This window comes from Podarcis filfolensis (genome assembly GCF_964270895.1).
Source record: "Podarcis filfolensis genome assembly, chromosome: 5".
Lineage (NCBI taxonomy): Eukaryota > Metazoa > Chordata > Lepidosauria > Squamata > Lacertidae > Podarcis > Podarcis filfolensis.
The window spans coordinates 36,388,433-36,409,475 of NC_139608.1; the positions used below are offsets into that span (position 1 = coordinate 36,388,433).

The 21,043-nt window shown below is 42.2% G+C and overlaps 1 protein-coding gene and 1 long non-coding RNA gene across 13 annotated transcripts in view; one reads left to right on the top strand and one right to left on the bottom strand.

Moving 5' to 3' along the window:
- EPHB1 (EPH receptor B1) overlaps positions 1-21,043 on the top strand; it is a 344,720-nt gene that overhangs the window by 134,801 nt on the left and 188,876 nt on the right. For all 12 annotated transcript variants that reach the window (XR_014548751.1, XR_014548752.1, XR_014548753.1 and 9 more), the window contains one exon: positions 12,077-12,758. Coding sequence is in view for 5 of the 12 variants with exons in the window: in XM_083616247.1 (XP_083472373.1) it covers positions 12,077-12,758 (682 nt within the window). In the remaining 7 variants the exon portion in view is untranslated. The remainder of the gene's footprint in view (positions 1-12,076; positions 12,759-21,043) is intronic.
- Positions 3,235-19,150, bottom strand: LOC310763708. The gene is made up of 4 exons (XR_014548763.1): positions 18,857-19,150; positions 12,128-12,750; positions 9,517-9,688; positions 3,235-7,714 (listed from the first exon to the last, which is right to left on the bottom strand). It is a non-coding gene; the product is annotated as an uncharacterized lncRNA (long non-coding RNA).

A 21,043-nucleotide genomic window follows, 5' to 3' on the forward strand; every position in this document is an offset into this window, starting at 1 on the left:
ACTGAATTCCAGTGCGTTTTGGCTGAAAAAAAAAAAGCCCTGTATCTATTTGAGTTTATTACATTCTGACAGCATTGGATACCAATTGTAGGCACGACCACCCATTCTGAGGGGATGAATCCTCTCAAATTTCAGACTGATATGTACAGCAATTCTCCAGCAAGAGCAGACCTTACCATTTTGTACTATGCAAAAAAACTGTCCTTGTGAGCCTGCCACATCAAGCAGGAAGCATGTTGGCAGCAAATATGCAGGAGCTGGGATTTAAGGTAAAGAGAAGTGATTTGCCATTTACTTCCCATTATCCTGGGGTCTAACGTGAGGGGAATTGTGTTTGGGGATATATATTACCAGGTATACACTATTTGAACACAGGTTTGCCTCCCTGAAAGACTCTCTAACCTGTGAGGGGGAAATACTCATGAATGCATTCTGTGAACCCAGCCAATTCCCCCCGCCCCAAATAATAACATGCTACAATTTAAAGGGTGGCCTGGAAAACTCTGTCCAAGGCTGACCTTACAGTGAAGCAGAGTGAGGCAATATCCTTAGGCAGCTGCTCTGAGGTGTCATGAATGACCAACAAGTTAGTAAGATACTGAATTTATTATTATTGTCTTTTACTCCCAGGAAGAAGGGCTTTTAAGATTTTGTGCCTCATGTGCCAAAGAAACTTGGGCAGCCTTGGTAATTATGTACCTTGACTTCTGTGGGAGCGGGAGCCCTTTACTTCTTCACCTCAGGAAGTAAAATATCACTGTCTGGCCCTGTGCCAAATAGACAAATGACCTTCTGAGTTCAAATGCAATTTTTCTGTGTGCATCCAGATGAGGATGAGGATATACATTTGGAGCACGTTTACGTTTTATTTGCAGTAACAAGTTCTTTAGGGTGGATGAGAGAGGCAAAATTTATTTTATTTAAGTTTTTACAAACTGCTGTATCATAAAATATATATCACAGTGGCTTACAACAATGTCAAAACATAAAAGCAGACAATAAAATCATAAAAAAATTAAAAGTAAGTTAAAGCAAGAAGAAATCAAAAACAGCAAAAAGTAATTAAAAACAAACATGAAGGACCAAAAAGGAACTGAAAGTTTGTCCTGGTTTTCCATTTCTCCTTGTTTAATTTGATCACTGAGCAATTTACAGAGGTAGATTAAGCCAGAAGGCATTGCCTGCCAAATAATCTTGGTGCCTGAGCAATAGGCATCTGAAACCCCTCCTAAACTCACTTTTAAAGCCACGGCAGCCAGTATAACTAAAAACCCAAGTTATTATCAAAGTCCTAAATTCAGACTATAAAACATTCGTATTTGCTAGCATTTCATTATGATTTGAACAAAAACGACCCAGCTCTGTCACAAGCTATTCTTCAGTGGTGGCATTCCCCAATGATTGTCCTTTGGAAGCGTTTTATAACTTTCCTTGAAATGCTAATTGCACAGACATTTGCATAGCACAAAAGTACCCAAAGTATAAACCAAGACCGTTTTTAGAATGAGATACCAAGGCACATCGTCTCTGTGCTTTAGTATTAGTATTCCCAAGGAAATGAATTAGTCTTTTAGCATGGCAGTGCCTTCATTCTTTTGCCGTTTTTGCATTTAACTGTTACCACTCAAGCAGCTCCACTGAGGCTAGAGAGACTGAAATAATGTTTAATGTTAACGTTTGCATAATTATTCTTTGGATGAGTCTCTTGTTTGAGAGCCTAGATTCAGTTGGTAGGTTTCTGGTGTTTCCTGTCCACTTGCCCTCATGATAATTGATTGGAGATAGCCTCGTTACAGTTATCTCCTCTCCCCAAAATAGTTATTTTAAGCTTTTGGAGCTGTTTCCGCTGCTTTTTCCATCGCATTCCATACAGCTGGGTTTCCCCCTACATTTTGCATTTGTACACCCAAAAACCAGGACGTGTCAGGAATTTCCCTGATGTATGGCAAGCCTATCCTGGGTAGACTATTCAGAAACTCAAGCTAGTACAGAATATGGCAGATAGATTAGTAACTAGGATACACAAGACTGATTATAGGGTCACAGTCATAGACCTATCTTAAGGGTACATTGACTGAATGATAGCCTGTCATTTTAAGGAGAAATTGGGAGGACATTTGGGTCTATAGCAAATACTAGGTTTTTCTACCTCACAGATTCATTATGAGGACAAAATGAGGAGGCCAACTTGAGCTCCTTGGAGTAAACATGGGGTATTAATGTCATAACAAATAAGCAAATTGTCAAACTTTATGTTAGAATGCCAAAAAAGGGGGAGCCTTGCCATATATATATATGAATCACATCCTCCTTTTATAACCATAAACTGTGGCATAGGAAAAGCATCTTAGCACATGTCTAAACTTCTGGAAGGTTCTGTTCATAGGCCTCAACAGCTGCAATTTCCAGGCATTCTGCAGCTTGAGCGAATGTGGATAGACATGTTGAACCAAAAGGGGTTTTTTGTTGCTGCTGTTGTTAACTGTTGATTTTTCACCCAGGTAAAAAAATTCTATTGGCTTCAAGGGCTTTTTTGGGCACCACTCAGGATATTGGTTTTGGCTTTCAAGGTCCTGAATGAATGGCTCAGGACCTGAGTGACAAAGGGACAGCTTTCTTCCATATGAATCTGCCTGAAGTCTAAGAACTGCTTCAGGGGCCTTTCTCTGGGTGTCCTTGTAAGAAAAACACTGGGGCCTAATTTGAATAGTAGAATGTCTGGCATCTGGTGGGCGGGGCTTTTGTGTTGTGCTCTGGAATCGACCCCTCCCTTCATGTGTTAAGTTCAGTTAGAGAGACCAACTGTCATCCTTGCCTTACCATGTTGTTTTAGTTCCTCTTAGATAGTATGTTATTGTGTTACAGTTTTCTTTATTATTAAAGTTTTGTTTGACATATACGTGAGCTGCTAGCTTTGCTGAAAGAAAAGAAACTGTGCTGAAGGATGGTGGAATATCCTAAACTGGGTGAGTGAGGGGATATTCCCCGTCTGACAGGAGGATTGATTTTTTAATCACCTCAACCCTCCACAACAGTGGTTGTGGTGAGGGCCTGTTCTGTGGTGGCGCCCAAGGTGACATTGTTGTAAGCCATGATCGTATAGTGGTTAGTACTCTGCGTTGTGGCTGCAGGAACCTCGGTTCGGATCTGAGTCATGGCACCAAAAGGTTGTAAGCCAGAAAATGGCTTATCTCCTGAGTTTACACCAATAAAACTCAGAAACATGAGGAGTTAGGAGTCCAACATTGTTTATTGCAAAGCAATAGGTTACAGTCAGATCATTCCGCAAAACTGCAACCCCGCCAGGTGGTCCAGGCAGTGGTATTTATAAAATTTCAAACAAAGCATTTCAATTTCCACCAATCATATACATCGTTACCTCATTTAATACAAAACCGCAATAAGCACTGGCAATTTCTGCTGATTAAGTTCTGATTCCCACCGTGTTCTGTTACATTGTGTTAGTGTACATGTTGGGAACCTGTGTTACATGTAGCCATTTGCATCATGTAGCAACTTATGCTCTAGCTTTGAACTGTATCTTTGTGATTCACATATTAGCTGTATTTCTGCCCCAATGGGGGGCGGCAACTTGCAAAATCATCAGTTTCATAAAGTACCAGGCTACCATAAGTTCTCTATTAGAAGCACACTCAAGGATTTACAGGGGTACACATTGCCACATTTATTGCGGTCTTTGGGGCCACTGCCACAACATCCTTGGGCAGCCGTCAAGATCCCACTACTGCTGACATCCCTGAGTGTCCGCTGACTGCTGAGTGTCATGTGAGCATTAGAAAAGCCCTGAATAATGCTATATAGTATGGCTTGGCGCATGTGGGCAGTTTCAGTGGCAGCCATTTGCAACAGCCACCCTCCTCATTCTCACCCCTGCAGCTGGCGGAAATAAACTGGAGAGGGAGCTAAGAGAGAGGACAGGGCTACCTGCCACCTGCTTCAATGGGGGAATCCCCCATTAACATCTGGGGAAATACCACGGCCCCTCAAACCTGGAGATGATATTAGGGGGATAAACAGGTTAGGCCAACCACCACCAACTTGGTGCTCTCCAGATGTTTTGCACTACAACACATGTTTTGTAATATCTGGAGGGCACCATGTTGGCAAAGACTAGGTTATGGAATATCTCCCTGGGGAAGAACTCAGGTGGCTCTAGCATTTTTATCACTTTAGACAACTGGTTAAGCCCTTTTTATTCCCCAAGAATTTAATGGGTGATCTGCGGCTGCTGTTCTTTTATTGTTTTGTTTTTCTGATTTTATTTGATCTTTAGACTGCTTCTCCTTTGGTGCTGCTGATTAAGTTATTTTTATTGCTCACCTGGCGCCTGCTCTGATGTCATTTCAGCACCAGGCAAAGTTCTTTTTTATTTTCCCAGACCTTTTAAAATGTGAAATTTTATTCCCTGAAGATGGTTTCTTATTTTTTAAAAAATGTTCTATTTTTATCTGCTGCTTTTAATGTTTGAATCTGTTATGGCTTTTGTTTTTGTAACCCACCATGGGAAAGGCTTTCTTTTTTTGAAGAGTGGGTTATAAAGGTTTAAAATAAAACAGAACAAAAATAAATGAATATAAGATCAAATATTGATGTTTTTACCGTTTTACTAGATTTTTTTTTTTGAAGTGTGAATTAGTTGGGACACACTTAATAAACATCTTAATACTTTAAATAAATAGTGCAATTCATGCTACCGAATTTGAGAAGAAGAGCCAAGTTATTTAGATTCAGAAGATAAATGATTTATTAGGGATGGATTATCAATATTTATTAGAGATAGATGATCAATGTCAGTGTCTATATTAAGCCCCATCCACTCTACATGTACAATGGTCAGCGTTCTTGTCAGTCTCACAGATACGTTCTACTTGACATGAAACATTTCTTCAGACAAATTACTAGCTATTTACGTAAGGCTACTGGCTGAATGTTCGCACAATGTCTGGATGAGATTTGATAACAGTTGTGGAACCTTTTTTCTCTGATGTAAAATGTTCACTCTCAATTTATTGCTTGTATCAAGAACCCTCTAAAAACACTACAGCTAAAGGGAAATATTTATATCTGGGCAAACCCCAGATCTTTGGTTTTGGTGGACCCTGTAGGAGGCTGGTAGTAGTTTGCATTATGTTTGCTCTAGCTACTAGTCTGAAATTCATTCAAAACCAACTCTGTGCATGTTCACTTTGACTGGGAGCGGCAGGGGGCACCATTTTCTGCTCTGCCTCAGGCAGCAATACTTATTTGGTCCAGCCCTGCAGGACAACTGCCTACCCTTCTTTCTGTGTGGTTGGGAGGACAGTGTGAAATCCTCATGGAAGTGTTATTTCTATCATTATAATCTCCATCCTTATTTTATTTTAACGCCCCTTTATTGTAATTGTCTTCATTATATCTGATCTGCCACTTGGAAAACCGCAAGTCCCTTTACAAGCACATCATAGCTGTAAGGGAGGCTCTGGCAGATGCATAATGTTTTGAAGACCAGATTTTGATATTTAAAGAGCATGCCTTATGAGAGGTCAGTGATGAGCCAAGACAAATCAGGAATGGTGATGGGCAGGCTGCAGCCTCATCAAGATCTACCCATATATTTATACCACCCTGCATCCCCACCCCAGTGAATCATACCAAGGAAGTTAGGGAAATAGTATGGTGCCAAATCCTTATTCTTTCCCCAAGGCTGATATTCACACATTCTTTGAAGTATGGTCCCTAGGATTAAAAAATACTTGCAATAGATTCTGGATGTGATAAGTTGTCAGATATGAAACAGAATAACAAATTTTATTTAGATAGGCCATTAGGAAAGTTCTGTGTTTAGACAGAAAAATATAAAGCTTAAAAATCAAGTCGTTACTGAGTTTGAGGAGCAGATATACCCGAGATATGCAGAATAAATATGCAGAAAACAATCTCTTTACATAATACTGGAAAATAGTCAATAGTCAAAAATACTGTTTAAAAAAAACACTAATCTAGGGAAGGACCTGAACATTACAAACCCATTATCTTAACTTCTATCCCAGTTAAATAGGTAAGAAGCATTATTAACTTTAGAGTCACTAAAGCATTCAGACTTTAAATTTTAAAAAGTGACTAAGGGAAGACATGGTGGAGGTTTATAACATAAAAACTGGAAAGAACATGTACAGCGAAAACTTTTTCTCCTTCTCCCATAGTACTAGAACCCAGGGACTTGCAATGAAATTAATGAGCTCATCCACTCATCTTGATACTTCAGCAGGTAAATAAACATATATGCTCATACAAAATTGCTGCACAAAGGCTGGTTCCATTTTAGTGGTGTGCTTGTGCTTCCTAAGAATGCAGTTCTGCAAGGTTTTCTGGGTCCTTTCTTTTGAGTGAATGGCAAACTGTCTATAAATAAGTTATTGCAGCGGGTAGGAAGAATGCCCTTATCAACAGATGCACTTTGCAGAGAATCCAGCATAACAGCTTGTGTATAAATGTACATGCTTTGAAACAATTTTATATTGCTGCACATAGAGGCAGAGATAGTACCTTTTAATGGGATTGTTATCACCACCTAGGAAGGAAGTAAACGGTTGATTGGTGGCTGCATTACAGTTTTGCCAGCCTTTGCTGCTTCTCAGCACTTTATTCTGGAGCTGAAATTTAGTAGGGGAAATACTGTGTGGACTTTTTAAGTGCAGTAATAAGAACTTGAAAACTCCGAAAGCAACCTGAGGTTGCAGGCATGCGCGCTCCTCAGCACAGAATAATCTCCTTTCCCCTTGCCACCACATTAACTTCCGTTGATCTACATGACAGCCTAACATTTTACACCATACAGTTTTGCTTACATATGTAATACTCTCATCTCCATAAAAAAACATTAAAATCCTTCTGATAACGTTCGGCGACACAGCCATTAATTCATGCTTCAGTGGCACTGGAGCACCTTGGAATTATGCATCACATCCAGAGCAGCACTTAAAGGCTGCCATATGAATAATGCTGTTGCAAACAATCAGCCTGTAAACACGGAGCAATTTGGATGGCTTATAAATTGGGCTGCGATATTCTAATTCCATCACAGGCCCGGGCACACTTTCTTCCTGCCCTTTAATTGCCACAGTAGCCAACATTACGGTAATGCCCTTTCATTATTCCACCTGAAAATTGGCACAGTCCCTGTGTCAATTTTGATGGATGTTGCTGCTCAGAAAACTGAGAAGCGGAGAGCCCTGCCTGGAGCAAGTTTTCTCGTATTCATTTCCTATTCCCCAAACCACATGTGGACCACAGGTTCATCCGCTTTCCCACTTTCCTCATGTGGCTGCACAGATGACCTCCCCCTTCCCTTATTTATGATCATATGACACCCACTCAATATGGTCATTACTGGAGAAGTGTTGCAATAATACAGTTGTGCTTTAGCATGTTAGCAGATGGAGACAAGTAGGTTAGAACGCTTGAATTTCGGGCATGGTGTTTAACAGGTTTGATTTTCACTATTCTGTTTGCAATGAGCTTGTAGTTTAAAGTCCTTAAGGTACGCCCCCCCCCCATAGCCATAACCTGAGTGAAGTGATTTTCCACCTTTTTTCCTTGTTGAACTGTGCTGGTTTGGATCACTTTATTCACCACTTCCAAATGGCAGACACATTAGTCTCTTGCAGCAAAAATAGCAAAGAGCTGTCTTGCAACACCTTAAAACAGGGAACTCCTTTTTAAAAAAAAAAGCATGAGAAATTTAAGAAACTGTTGTGGACACCACAACGTATTAATTTCACAGAAGAAAAATGGATGATGCTCAGAACCCATGCTAAACAGGCAAACTACCTACACTCCCCTAAAACAAGCTGAAAAAGCAGGCAACACCCCAACCCTATATAGGCAACCCTCAATGAGAAAATAACCACCACAAAAATATAATTGGAGGGGGGGGGAGGGAGAGGCAGGTTTGAGACCAGTAGCAAGGTGTCTAGGAGACTGAAATGTTACGTGGAGGAAGACTGAAATGTTAAATGAGGAGGGGGAGTACCATTTGTACCACTCTTGAGCTCCTTGTGGAGGGGAAATGGGAAATGTCTGGCTATCTGCAGTCAGTTCTCAGATGTTACATTATTTGGGGGACAACATTGACGTCCCGAGGAAATTTCTGTTTCATCCTGTGGCCTTTGGCATAACAGGGTGCCGAGGTTTCATCTCTCTCCCACCCTCTCAGTTTTTATCATCCACAGCCACTGATCTTCAACTGGTGGGTTGGGATCCTAGTGGGTCACAGCCTGATCCAAGGTGGAAATATATTGCAAATATATGCTTCAAGAAAAGGGTTCCCGAATGCACGTTTGTGTTAAAAGTGGGTGCTGGGTCTGAAAAGGTTGAAGATAGTTGATATATACATGAAGCCACGGGGGAACAGTGTCAACAACATACCTGCAAATCCCAGAGAGGCTGTGGAATTTCTAAACACATGTCTAAAGGGTAGTTTTGGGATGGATGAAAGTGAGCAAACTGAAGCTTAAACCAGACAAGACCAAGTTGTTGTGGGTAAAGAAACTGGGTAATCTAGGTAGGGAGGTGCTGGATGGGCACACAGCCCCCCAAAGGAACTGCCTCCCAATAAATTTATGGTTGCCACTATCAGTTGTAGTATTTAATAAAGCTTAAAAACCCACCAGTTTCAGATAGCTGTAAGCTGATGTGTTTTAGCTGATGCTATGCTAGTGTTTTATTGTTTTACTGTGCTTGCTTTGGAAATGGTTTTATGCTGTCTGAATTGTATTGCCATTTCTTTTGTATTTTGCAGTTTGATGTGGTTTGTATGACATGGTAAGCCAATCTATGACTTACTGGAACCACACAAATGTGTGGACTCTTGGAGAGCAGCTTGTAGCCACCTTGCTCCTTTTAAAAATTCTTGTTCCATACTGAACTAAGTCGAGGTTTGGTTTGGTATGTTTTCCAAACCCGGGTTCATGATTCATAGCCAAATTTTCACTACTATTTGTGATTAACGAGGAGAGAGCTTAACCACCAGTCTGGGTTGGGCTGGAACATTAAATGAAACTTTGGCTTAGCTCAGCGCTGCTTGTAAAGATACAAAGACCCTGCAAGCTTCTTTCTAGGAGTATACCCTTGTTCCAGTAAGCCATAATGTGCAAAGTCTGGGTAAGCCAGTGCTATATTATGCTGGAATGCATACAGTGTTACACTTATGTACTAGGTGAATAGGATCCAAAAGGCAGCAGTCTGATTGGTCCTAGAACAATAGGGTCCAGAATGCAGCACTCTGATTGGTCCACAGGAGCCACACAAGCCAGCTCCAGGTGGAAGTGATATTTCACTATGTTATTGCATTTTTATGGTTGTATTATTGCTCTTTGCCACCTTTAGTAGATATGCCTCAAAAGGGTGACTTATAAATAACCAAATTCAGTCTGTCATTCTCACAGGGTATAGAATCCTGGCTATCTTGGATGTGGAGACTTTATATGTTTATTATTGCAGTTCCTTATAACTCACTTTCCAGGATGCAGATCCCTTCCAGGTTGCCTCATGAGTGATATCCAAAGTCATCAGGATTCTTCTCACTGGGCAACTGGTGGTAGATGGCCTGCAGAAACAGCCAACCTTGCCCCAGTGTCTTCTTTGCCTTTCTCCTTATTTATATGCCATCATTTTGCTGAAAAATGACCTATAAACCATTAGAGTTTTTCACTGCATATGATATTCTATCAAAACTGGTCACCACACTTTGTTTAAAAATGTCCCTGTCCCATCTTTTGACAACAAGGTCACCAAGGCATATCACAGTTGCAAGTCCTCCAAGGCACATCACAATAATCTTAAAGAAAAACACTACACACACAAAAACAATAATTTCATTATTAACAGATAAAAATGGAAGGAACATTAAAACAACTTGTAACAGCAGGAGAAAAACCCCCTGCTAAAATAGAGGCAGATGAAATACCTGGTGGAGTAGGAATGTCTCCATTATTTGTCTGAAGGCCAGGAGGAAGGATCCAATCAGGCTTCCTGTGGGAGGGAGTTTCCCAACCTTGGCCTCGCTACTAAGAAGACACTGTAACATGTCCTGACCACCTGAGTAGTTGAAGGCAAAGGGACATGGAGTAGGACATCCAACAATGAACATCATGGGAGGGAAAATAGCCCTTCAAATATCCTGGTTCCAAACCATTTAAGGCAGGCATCCCCAACCTGCGGCCCTCCAGATGTTTTGGCCTACAACTCCCATGATCCCCAGCTAACAGGACCAGTGGTCAGGGATGATGGGAATTGTAATCCAAAACATCTGGAGGGCTGAGGTTGAGGAAGCCTGATTTAAGGCACTACAGTGGTACCTCAGTTTATGAACAGTCCTGTTTATGAACTATTCAGTTTACGAACTCTGCAAAACCGGCAGTAGTGTTCTGATTTGTGAACTTTACCTCAGTCTACGAACGGAAGCCAAACAGTGGAAGGGCACCGGCGGTGGGAGGCCTCATTAGGGAAAGTCCGCCTCAGTTTAAGAACGGCTTTGGTTTAAGAACGGACTTCAGGAACGGATAAAGTTCGCAAACCGAGGTACCACTGTATAGGTAATAACCAGTATGTTGAACTGGAAGCTAGTGCAACTTAGTAACATTGTAGTAATAATCTTGGCAAAGGTGACTCTCTGCCAGCACTCTGGCAGCTACACTTGCCGCTAGTGGAGCAGCCTGTCCTCCTGCACTCCCTGCATCTGGCTGCCTCTGAAAGCTCCCTGCTTCCCATGGAGGAGTTCTTTTTGCATACATTGGTACACAGAGAGATATTCTCCCAGAGGCTGGATAACAGGGGGCCATAGCAGCCATGCATGTTGGCAGTAAGGGGTGGGATTAACCCATACACGCCCCTCACCTGTCCTTCTAATGTGGAGCGATGACCATCACCTCCTCTCTTACGTGGCTTTAGGATGCTACAGTGGTACCTCAGGTTACAGACGCTTCAGGTTACAGACTCTGCTAACCCAGAAATAGTACCTCGGGTTAAGAACTTTGCTTCAGGATGAGAACAGAAATCGCATGGCGGTGGCATGGCAGCAGCGGGAGGCCCCATTAGCTAAAGTGGTACCTCAGGTTAAGAACAGTTTCAGGTTAAAAACGGACCTCCAGAATGAATTAAGTTCTTAACCCGAGGTACCACTGTACTGTTATTTTTCTGATCTATGCTGCTGTTAATATTATGATTTAATTGCATTCAGATTCATTGATTGTTTTTATTGTTATTATTGTGAGCTGCCTTGGGAAGCTGAAAGGCAAGGTATAACTGTTTCAGATCCATTAGTCAAATAATTAATGAAATGTCCCTGGTTCCAGAGCAGAATTTATTGGTTTTGATAGCCCACCTACAGGTTTAGGTAGGGTCCCTTTCCTTTTATTGTATAACTTGAAAAGCATTATTGAGTCACCAACCTATTTTCAGTAATTTCAGTTAGACCAGCTTGTTAATTTAATTATGGCCCACATTTCCCCCCTCTTTTTTACACTAAACACCCTGATAGTTGCCAGCTCTATCCAAGATGAGCATTGCTCAGGAAACTGCCAAGCTTACCGAGGCTCTGCCAATTAGGGGTTAAAAGAGGTCAAACTATCAGAAGGGCAGAAACTGGTTGATTTTTATGATCTTTGTCACAGAACCTTAAGGGCATCAGATGATTCAGAGTTACATCAGCTTCAAGAAGCGGGTTAGCATATGAGTAAAAATCTAAATGTGTGTGTCACTTTGCTGGCCTCAAGCAGGGTGTGTGTGTGTGTGTGTGTGTGTGTGTGTGTGACTGGGCCAAGAACTCTTAGCTTATTGGCTTTGTTTTTGTTGGCTGATTCCATGCTCATGGAACAGACCATAAAATTAGGGATGTCTCTCACGTTTTTCAGAACTGAAAGTAGAACACACAAATCCTCCAAGTCTTGTGTATCCCAGCTAGCTTGCAGTGATTAATGATCCCCCTGGTTTAAAGTGCCATCTCTGTGTTTCGTTCTCTCCATTCATTTTAATTGCCTGATTCCCCCCTCCCTCCCTTCTTATTTGTTCCACACAGTGGGAAGAAGTCAGTGGCTACGATGAGAACCTCAACACTATCCGGACTTACCAGGTGTGCAATGTCTTTGAGCCCAACCAGAACAACTGGCTCCTCACCACGTTCATCAACCGACGGGGTGCGCACCGCATCTACACAGAGATGCGCTTCACGGTGAGGGACTGCAGCAGCCTCCCAAATGTCCCTGGTTCCTGCAAGGAAACCTTCAACCTATATTACTATGAGACAGACTCTGTCATCGCCACCAAGAAGTCAGCCTTCTGGACAGAGGCCCCTTACCTCAAGGTGGACACCATCGCTGCAGACGAGAGCTTCTCTCAGGTGGACTTTGGTGGCAGGTTGATGAAGGTGAACACAGAGGTGAGGAGCTTTGGTCCCCTCAATCGCAACGGCTTTTACCTGGCCTTTCAGGATTATGGGGCGTGCATGTCACTGCTGTCGGTGAGGGTCTTCTTTAAGAAATGCCCCAGCGTGGTGCAGAATTTTGCCATCTTCCCAGAGACGATGACAGGAGCAGAGAGCACCTCCCTAGTGATTGCACGGGGCACGTGCATCCCGAATGCCGAGGAGGTGGATGTGCCCATTAAGTTGTACTGCAATGGTGATGGGGAGTGGATGGTTCCCATTGGCCGCTGTACCTGCAAGGCTGGATATGAGCCCGAGAATAATGTGGCCTGCAAAGGTAAGGTGATGATTCGTTGAGATGCTGTGTGATGATGGCCAGACAGAAATCCTTGACATGGGACAGTGCCCAAGTGGCTGTTAAGGGGCTGGTTTAATAGCATCATTTGCCCCTAGCAAATTGGAACAACCAACCTGTATTAATGCCAGTGTGTTTGGGATTGCCTGGGAATTAAAGTTTTGCATTGCTTTGTCCACCTTGGACAGCTGTAGCTCTGAGTTGAGTCTTTTCAGTATCTGTAGCAAGGGTTGCTAAGAACTGTCCTAAGTGGTACCTGCCTTAAACCAAGTCAGGCAGAAGATGTGACATCTTAATAAATGAGATAAGGACTGAGATTATGTATGTTGAGTAGTGACAGTGATTTACTTGTGATTCCTCTGTCCAATTGTGTTCTGCCTTAGCTTTATGCCACACAGTTGTTCAGAGTAGAAAATCCCACTTACATTTTATCCCAGTGCTGAAGCTTCTGAAATGACCATCAAATGAGCAGCTTCTCTGCTCATGGTTGAGTCATGGCATATAGGAAACTCCTTTGTGAATGTCTAGTATCCTAGGTGTAAATTTGCAGTGTAATTTGCAAGTTGATAATAATTCACAGTAGTATTCACACCCTTTCTGTATCTCTTTGGTAAATGCTTTTTTGGAGGGATCAATTTTATTGGCATCAGCATTTAACAATGAGCTTTTGGTGGAGCAAATGGGACTGCAGCAGAGGTCATGTCTGCAAATATCTGTGGTTTCATAAGGATCAAATGTGGCCTTCACTGAGCTCAGCCCAGAGGAACCTTTACTTAGCTGAAATCTCTCAGTCAACATTTTGCCACATATTTACTGGATAATACACCCCACAAAGTTGGATCCAGGGTGACCTATGTTAGGCTGACCTACTGATACTGTTGTGACAGGTGAACATGTCTGTTCTGTCAGGAAAGCTCTACCAGGAAGAGCAAATTCCACTGCCTGTTTGGCACTCTGCCTGGTGAGCAGGCAGGTGGTAGCTATGATGATGGTGGTGGTGGCGAAGAAGAAGAGAGCAGCAGGAGCAGCTAGTGAAAATGGTGTTGAGACTTTCTGATGGAGAGGGATAATGGAGAGTATCTAGTGCAAGGAACCTCAAAAACCTAGAGTTGACACTCTTTGGATGAATTCAGATGAAAGGCAGTGTGTTATTGTTCTAAATGGTATGGGCCTTGCCTCTGTTGAATTGAGCCTTGGGAATTAACTTCTCCAGGCTGAGAAATCTGAGCTGGGAGAATATGGTGGAAATTATTTCTCTCTCTGTTTTCCACAATGGCAACATGGGAGGTAAAGGTACTCTATACAGCTGTGGGGTATGGAGCACAGACTAGGGAAATGCTAACATCTAGGGACCATGATGTGATCTGGCTTCTGTAAGTGCAAGGCCATATACGGGGATCTTTTATTGTGAAGTGACTGCTGTGTGTGGAAACAAGTATATGTCACAATGTCAAGGCTATAAGTGGCTGAGATTATGCAAATGGCAGTACATAGTTGGCCATGTGCCCGAGGCGGCACATTCTGAATGCTGTGTCTCACACAGAATGTTTGCAGTGTTTGTAGTGAAACCCTGAGGGAACTGCATGTAAATGTTTAGTAAATACTTCAAATAGAAAAGGTGCATACTTTTTATAGAGAACATACTGTGCAAAAAGTTACTTGACCTTATTTCTCATTCACACTTTTAAATGCTCTCTAAAACAACATATTGCCAGCACAGTCTAATATTAGCAAATATATTGCTTTGCTTTCAGTATGCTTTCTAAAAGATAGCTGCTTGTGGAGTTTTTATAAGATGAAATTAGTATCTAAGGAAAATGGAAATTGAATCTAAGGGCCAAAACAGATGTGATGCAGTCGATTCATGATTGCATTTCCCAACTTTTTATTGTTAAACTTTAAAGCAGCCATAAGGGGATACCCAGTTTTTGTAGGAGCAGTGATAGTGAGGGAGTGTAGGTTGAAACATTTTCCTCTGCTGTTTTCTCCATTTAAATCCTCCCCCCACAATTTTGCTATTACCAAACTGAGAAAAATCCCAAACATGGTAGAGCTATCTATATTTTCCCCCAGCAGGGCTGATGGCAGCTTTGGGGTGGGGTGGAAAAGCAATTTCGATTAAGAAATGACATGGAAGAAAGGCATGGCTTGGGTGCTTTTGGGAGGAAGAGCAAGATCTAAATCAGGGGTCAGCAACCTTTTTCAGCCATGGGCTAGTCCACCATCCCTCAGACCTTGTGGGGGGCCAGACTATATTTTGAAAAAAATATGAACAAATTCCTATGCCCCACAAATAACCCAGAGATGCGTTTTAAATAAAAGCACACATTCTACTCATGTAAAAACACTAGACAGGCCCCACAAATAACCCAGGGATGAATTTTAAATAAAAGTACACATTCTACTCATGTAAAAACACACTGATTCCTGGACCGTCCGCGGGCTGGATTGAGAAGGTGATTGGGCCGCATCCGGCCCCTGGGCCTTAGGTTGCCTACCCCTGATATAAATCACCATCTTGGATGCTATTTGTGATCCCAGATCTGCTCATACAATGCTTTCTCAGGCACCCAGAATCAAAAATGTTGAATCTGGCTGCTTGGAAGCCAAACAGAAACACCACCTAAAAGCCAGCATACCACCACAAGTGTATCCCAAAATCCTCTTTTTCTGCTAAGTTGCCACCCTTCACTCATACCAACTGTGCTACTGGAGAAGGTACCATTGGTACTCATATGAAAGATGTATTGATGGGGGGGGGGCTAGGCCTACCTGAGGCTGGCTAAGTAAGCACACTAGGCTCTTACAAACAATAAGGTCACAACTCTACTAATAACAGACTTAAGATGAGTGAACTACTAAACGACTCACTCCTTTGGCCTTGAATTTTGCATGAATGACTAATCTAAGATTCAAGCTAGCTGAGCCAGAAGGAGAATTGTCCCCCTCCACAGAAGGAGAGGAGCTGACATTTAGAAAATGATAAAGTTTTTTTTTACTGCCTTCAAGTGATCTGGCACAAGATAACATCTCAACTGGTGGTGCCCTAGTGCCCCCAATCCCCAAAATACTTTTCAGATGAGTACCAGTACCACCTGAGCTCTATGCATAACTAAAGACCTGAGGCCCATAAAAGAATGGGAAGAAGTGAAAATCCCTACTGCCTGTGTGTGTGTGTGTGTGTGTGCGCGCGTGCTTGCTCACGGACTCATATATGGCCAGTGCAATTTATATTCACAGTGCCTCTTCATGACTCTTGCATTCTCTAGCTTTTTATAAATGGATTGTGCACACATTACCAGCTTAAAACATAGCAAGGTGGTTTTCTCCTGCTGAGTTTCAAACAGCCTTTGTACATTGTTGTACCCATTAGTATGGTTGAATGTGTTTGCCTGCTTTCTGTCCACACCAGTGGGTGGAGAGGGTAGGTAGATGTCTTTCTGTGGTCTACATTTTCAAATCAGATTGAAGGTGATTGTGGGAAAATGCATGAAAATGCAGCATTTGTCAAGAAACTACAGGCTAGATAGATATGGATTGTGGCTAACTTGTGGCTTCCACAACAAGCAATGGGAATGCACTGGATGCTTGAGTGAATGGGAACATGTATACAGCCATGGTGAGTAGTATGTTTATGAAGTGGAATGCATGCAAATATTGCCTTGATAATGAAACCAGCCTCTAGTCCTAGCATTACAATAGCATCTTCCAGCAGAAAACTGCCCCTGGGAAGCCCACAAGCAGGATATGAAATGAGATATCCATCCCTATTGATTGTCTCCAACATATGGTAATTAGAGAACCCAACAGAACATATTTACATGGAACTGCAGGTCCCTAAAGTTGGGATACTTCTCCCAACTGAAGGGGTTAAAATTAGTTTAAGTAAGCCTGCCTGGTTTAAGAAGAAAATGGAAGCTGTTTATACAGTGGTAGCTTGGGTTAAGTACTTAATTCGTTCTGGAGATCCGTTCTTAACCTGAAACTGTTCTTAACCTGAAGCACCACTTTAGCTAATGGGACCCCCTGCTGCTGCCGCGCCGCCGGAGCACGATTTCTGTTCTCATCCTGAAGCAAAGTTCTTAACCTGAGGTACTATTTCTGGGTTAGCAGAGTCTGTAACCTGAAGCGTCTGTAACCCGAAGCGTATGTAACCTGAGGTACCACTGTACTGCGGAAACACCAGTAGTGTTTATTTGGTTTAATAATGGAAGTGTAAGATCCCTAGTGAGATAGGGTGCATGAAAGAAAGCAGTAAAAAAATTAATTATAGTTCTCCATATATCCTATACAATGCAATACAAACATAAAAAAACCTAGGAGATAATTGATGACCGTATCATATTCACCATCTAGTGGCATCATGAGCAGGTGCTGAAATAAATTGAAACCAAATTATAACATTACAAAGATTAAATATGAATAATGGAGCAGAGTAAAGCTTATGGAGCAGGAAAGGAGTGGAAGTATTTTGTGCTGTGGCAACAATGATGAGATACCTGCAGCCCTCTTGGTGCTGTTGGCCTTTGTGATGTTAACATATGAGAGAGTGCTGGAGGTGAAATAGTTAAATAGGTTACCCAATCAGGACCCAGGGGGTGGAGTCAGAGGACTATAAAACCAGCTCTGGGAGGGGCAAAGGGGGAGTTCGTTGGAGAGTTCGTTGGGAGTTGGGTGGTTGGTTGGGTTGGAGTGGGAGTGAATTGGGATAGAGTCTGTGGATAGGTTGAGTTAGTGTAGCGAAATAAGCTGAGTCAAGAAGTTAGAAGCTAGGATGACAAGTAAATATCTGAGAGGTGGTTTAGTGAGTGAGAGCAGGTAGTGGAAGTTATAGGTCTGGATAGGCACCCCATGAATGTAATTCACCAATACCGTTTTATGTTCCAATTTAACCCTGACTGGACTCAGTATTGTCCCAGGTAGGGCCTGGGCGGTGGCAGAGAGAAATAAAGCGGTGGCACAGGGATCAATAGATGGTGAAATGTCCGGGGACCCTGTGTCATCGCCACAGCCTCCAACTCCCATTAATCCCAACCAGCATGGCCACAGGTCAGGAATGATGGGAAATGCAGTTCAACAAGGTCTGGAGGGTCACAGGTATCCCACGCCGGCTTTACAAGACCTAACCTTTAAGTCAGGATTTCTAAAAACAGCATCAGTTGGCATCCATAGGCCTACAATAGAGAGGTTGGATCATCCCTAAGTGCACCTTAGTACAGTGACTAAATGGCAGCTGTCAGTGCTTCTCTTTTGGTATTAATGGTGCACATTTAGAAGCATTTGCAGCATTCCTGGAAAGGGATTATATTTCTTCCCTTGGGGCACTCTTGGGCTGCACAGCTTCAAAGCTTGCACTGGTCATGCAGTAATCCTTGCCTGCCATGTTGACAGGTCAGGTGATAAGTGCATAGATGGTGGTGGTCAGATGCACCTTATAAAAATAGCCATGGTCCTTTAATTGCTAACACTGACAAGCTCATACCAAGAACTAACTTAGTTGGTCTTTAAGGTGCTACTGGAAGGAAAATATTTTTTTGTTTTGACTATGGCAGACCAACACGGCTACCTATCTGTAACTGACAAGCAGTAAGAGAGAATGGGAAATGCAGTCTCTTTTATTGCACTGTTCAGGAGAAGAGAACTGGCACCCTAAATTGGAGGCCTCGGATGGGGTGTCTACCAGCGGCAGATGGTGATCAGGCTTCTGGCTGAGCTGGGAACTGAAAGTGGTAGACCAACCACTGGAATGGGGGTGTCAGCTGACGTAACACAGTCTGCTGCCTTAGGGATCCTTGCCATTGCGCTCCTCAGATCCCCATTCAACACTCCTGTCACACTCTCCCCTCCCCATTCTATTGCATCAAACCTCCTAATTTAGCTGAAACTTATGATGGAGACAGCACAGCTAGTTTCTCCTTTCATGGAATAGCTTTTTTATTCTGCTCATGGTGGCTTAGATTAGATTCCAGCACACATTTTAACAGTTTCCAGGCCATATCAAGATGGAAAACCCAATTTTGAGTAGGAGACAGAATGGCTGATAATATGAATTAATTCATCCCTTTAGATAGGCTACGTACCTTGCGGTAGGTATTTGTGAAGACGGTTGCAAATACCTTACTGTGACCCAGCTCTGAGCGCATTCTCCAAGTTTGTCAGTTTACCTTGTTCCTGCCCTTCTTTGACTTCACTGACTTGGCGTTTCCTTGATTTTCTGTGCCCCATGAATCTATAGAATTTGTAGAATGTATAAAACCATCACAATGGGATTGGAGTCCAAGGTTGGTGCGGGTGTTCATCGGCTGAGGATCTGCACCATAGCAGAGGACCTATTGACAAGAGCCCACTGTCCTTATTGTAGTGAGGAGGTGGACTTGCTGAGGTGAGCGGGGATGGAGGATGCCCAGCAACCAATGCTGCCTCACAATATAGTGGAACAAGGTGCATTGTGATGTATGAGATGATGTAATAGCAAAGTAGTAAGATGAATAATACAGCTTCTGAACTCTAGGACCTTTGCGATCATGACGACAGGAATAGTAATGGGATGTGGGATGCGTGATTTGATAGCACCTGAGACATGCATGAACATGACCTCAAATGTCCTTCGAAGCAAAACCGATCCAGGGCTGAGTATGTGGCTTGATCAATTTTGACACCCCTCCTCCAAAAGATTTCCTCTTCTTGCTTGGAAACTCATTGCCCCTGCAGGCTGGCCTTGATTGTTTGTCAGCACCAAGGTGCAGGGGCTGTTGTAAGGCAAAATCAAACTGCAGATTGCTTTCTTGAAGAAGGCCACGCAACAGCTGCCTCGCGAAGGCAGAACTCTCCGAAGTGATGTTTGTGATTTCTTGGCTTCAAAGGGCTGTGTGGGGCTGCGTTGGCTGGCTGGGCCTCTTTCATCTTTCTCATTATTTCCTGAGTGAAACGGCAGGAATCAGAACAAGCCTTGATTGGTTCTGATTTAAATGGAACTCCGGGAACGACACTCTGATTCTTTCTCTTAATTGGAACTTTTCTCTCTCTTGTTTTGGGCTTTGCCATGCGTGCTGTCAATTTGATACCGCCTGCTGGAATCCTCATAGGGTTTGGATTTATAAATATGGAAAATTATGTAATTTCTCCTTTTATGTCACTGCTTTCTGAGTTTTTATTAACATTGCTCATTCCCCCCCCCTTTATGCCTAGTGGCTTTACTGAAACTTTCTGTTCTTTGAAATAACGTTCTAGTTTAAAAGGTTCAGTCCAAAGTTGCTGGAAGGCAAGGCAATGAAAAAGTTGGGAGTGTTGGACATGGTGACACTACTGAAGGCAACTTTCAAAATGTTAATAGTAATATAAAGAGAAAGAAAGAAAGAAAGAAAGAAAGAAAGAAAGCCACCATGGGTCCGAGAATAACTGAATTCTATGCAAAGACTAATCTCAAAAAAGTTGTAGTTATAGGGGAATCATTTTTTTTCTTAAAAAAAAATGTTTCTAGATCCCACCATTACAGAAATTGCTTCATAATACAATTCTCAAGTCTTCCAAAAGAATTAATGTTTTTTAAACATTTGGTTCTTATAATTTTTCGACCTGCTAAGTCTTTTTATACTGTACTTTGCAAAACTATAATACTTAGAGTCACTGTTATTTATTTGAAATATTTCTAGGCTGCCCTATAGGCCAATGTCATGAATGGATTCATGCCAGTGACATGAGAATGATCAGTTTCAGGTTTGAAATCCAATTCTGGGACTTTCAGTAAATTGGAAGAAGTGGCTGCAATGTGCCTTCAATACAGTATTAATTTAATAATTCTTTGATGTTTTAACTACCTGATTTTCTTTCTGTCTCTCTCATATGGCTTCCTCCTTTCCAGTTAATAGCAGACCTCCTTGGCTTAAACTCAACAAACTATATCAAATTTTGAAGATTTATTTGCTTTGCTCACAAGAGATGCTTTTTTAAAAAAACGTGTGTTTGATTGCAATATAATGTTCAGTCACTAGATGGCTCTATGTGCCCTGTGGAGTTAAATAGAGGGTGTGTCCTTTATAGACAAAGAAGCGAGAAGCAGCTCAAGGTGTGTGGAAAGGCATTTTTTTGGTTCGCAGGTAAAACTGATGACAAAGACCCATACCTTGTACAATGAGCAGTTCAAGACCTGGCCAGAATCTCCATTTTTTTACTCTAACACAATAGCAGCGATCTTCATTTCCATATAGTGAAAGATGGAAGATGTTTTCCAGTACTGTACATTCGCTTATACCACCATTATGCCAAAG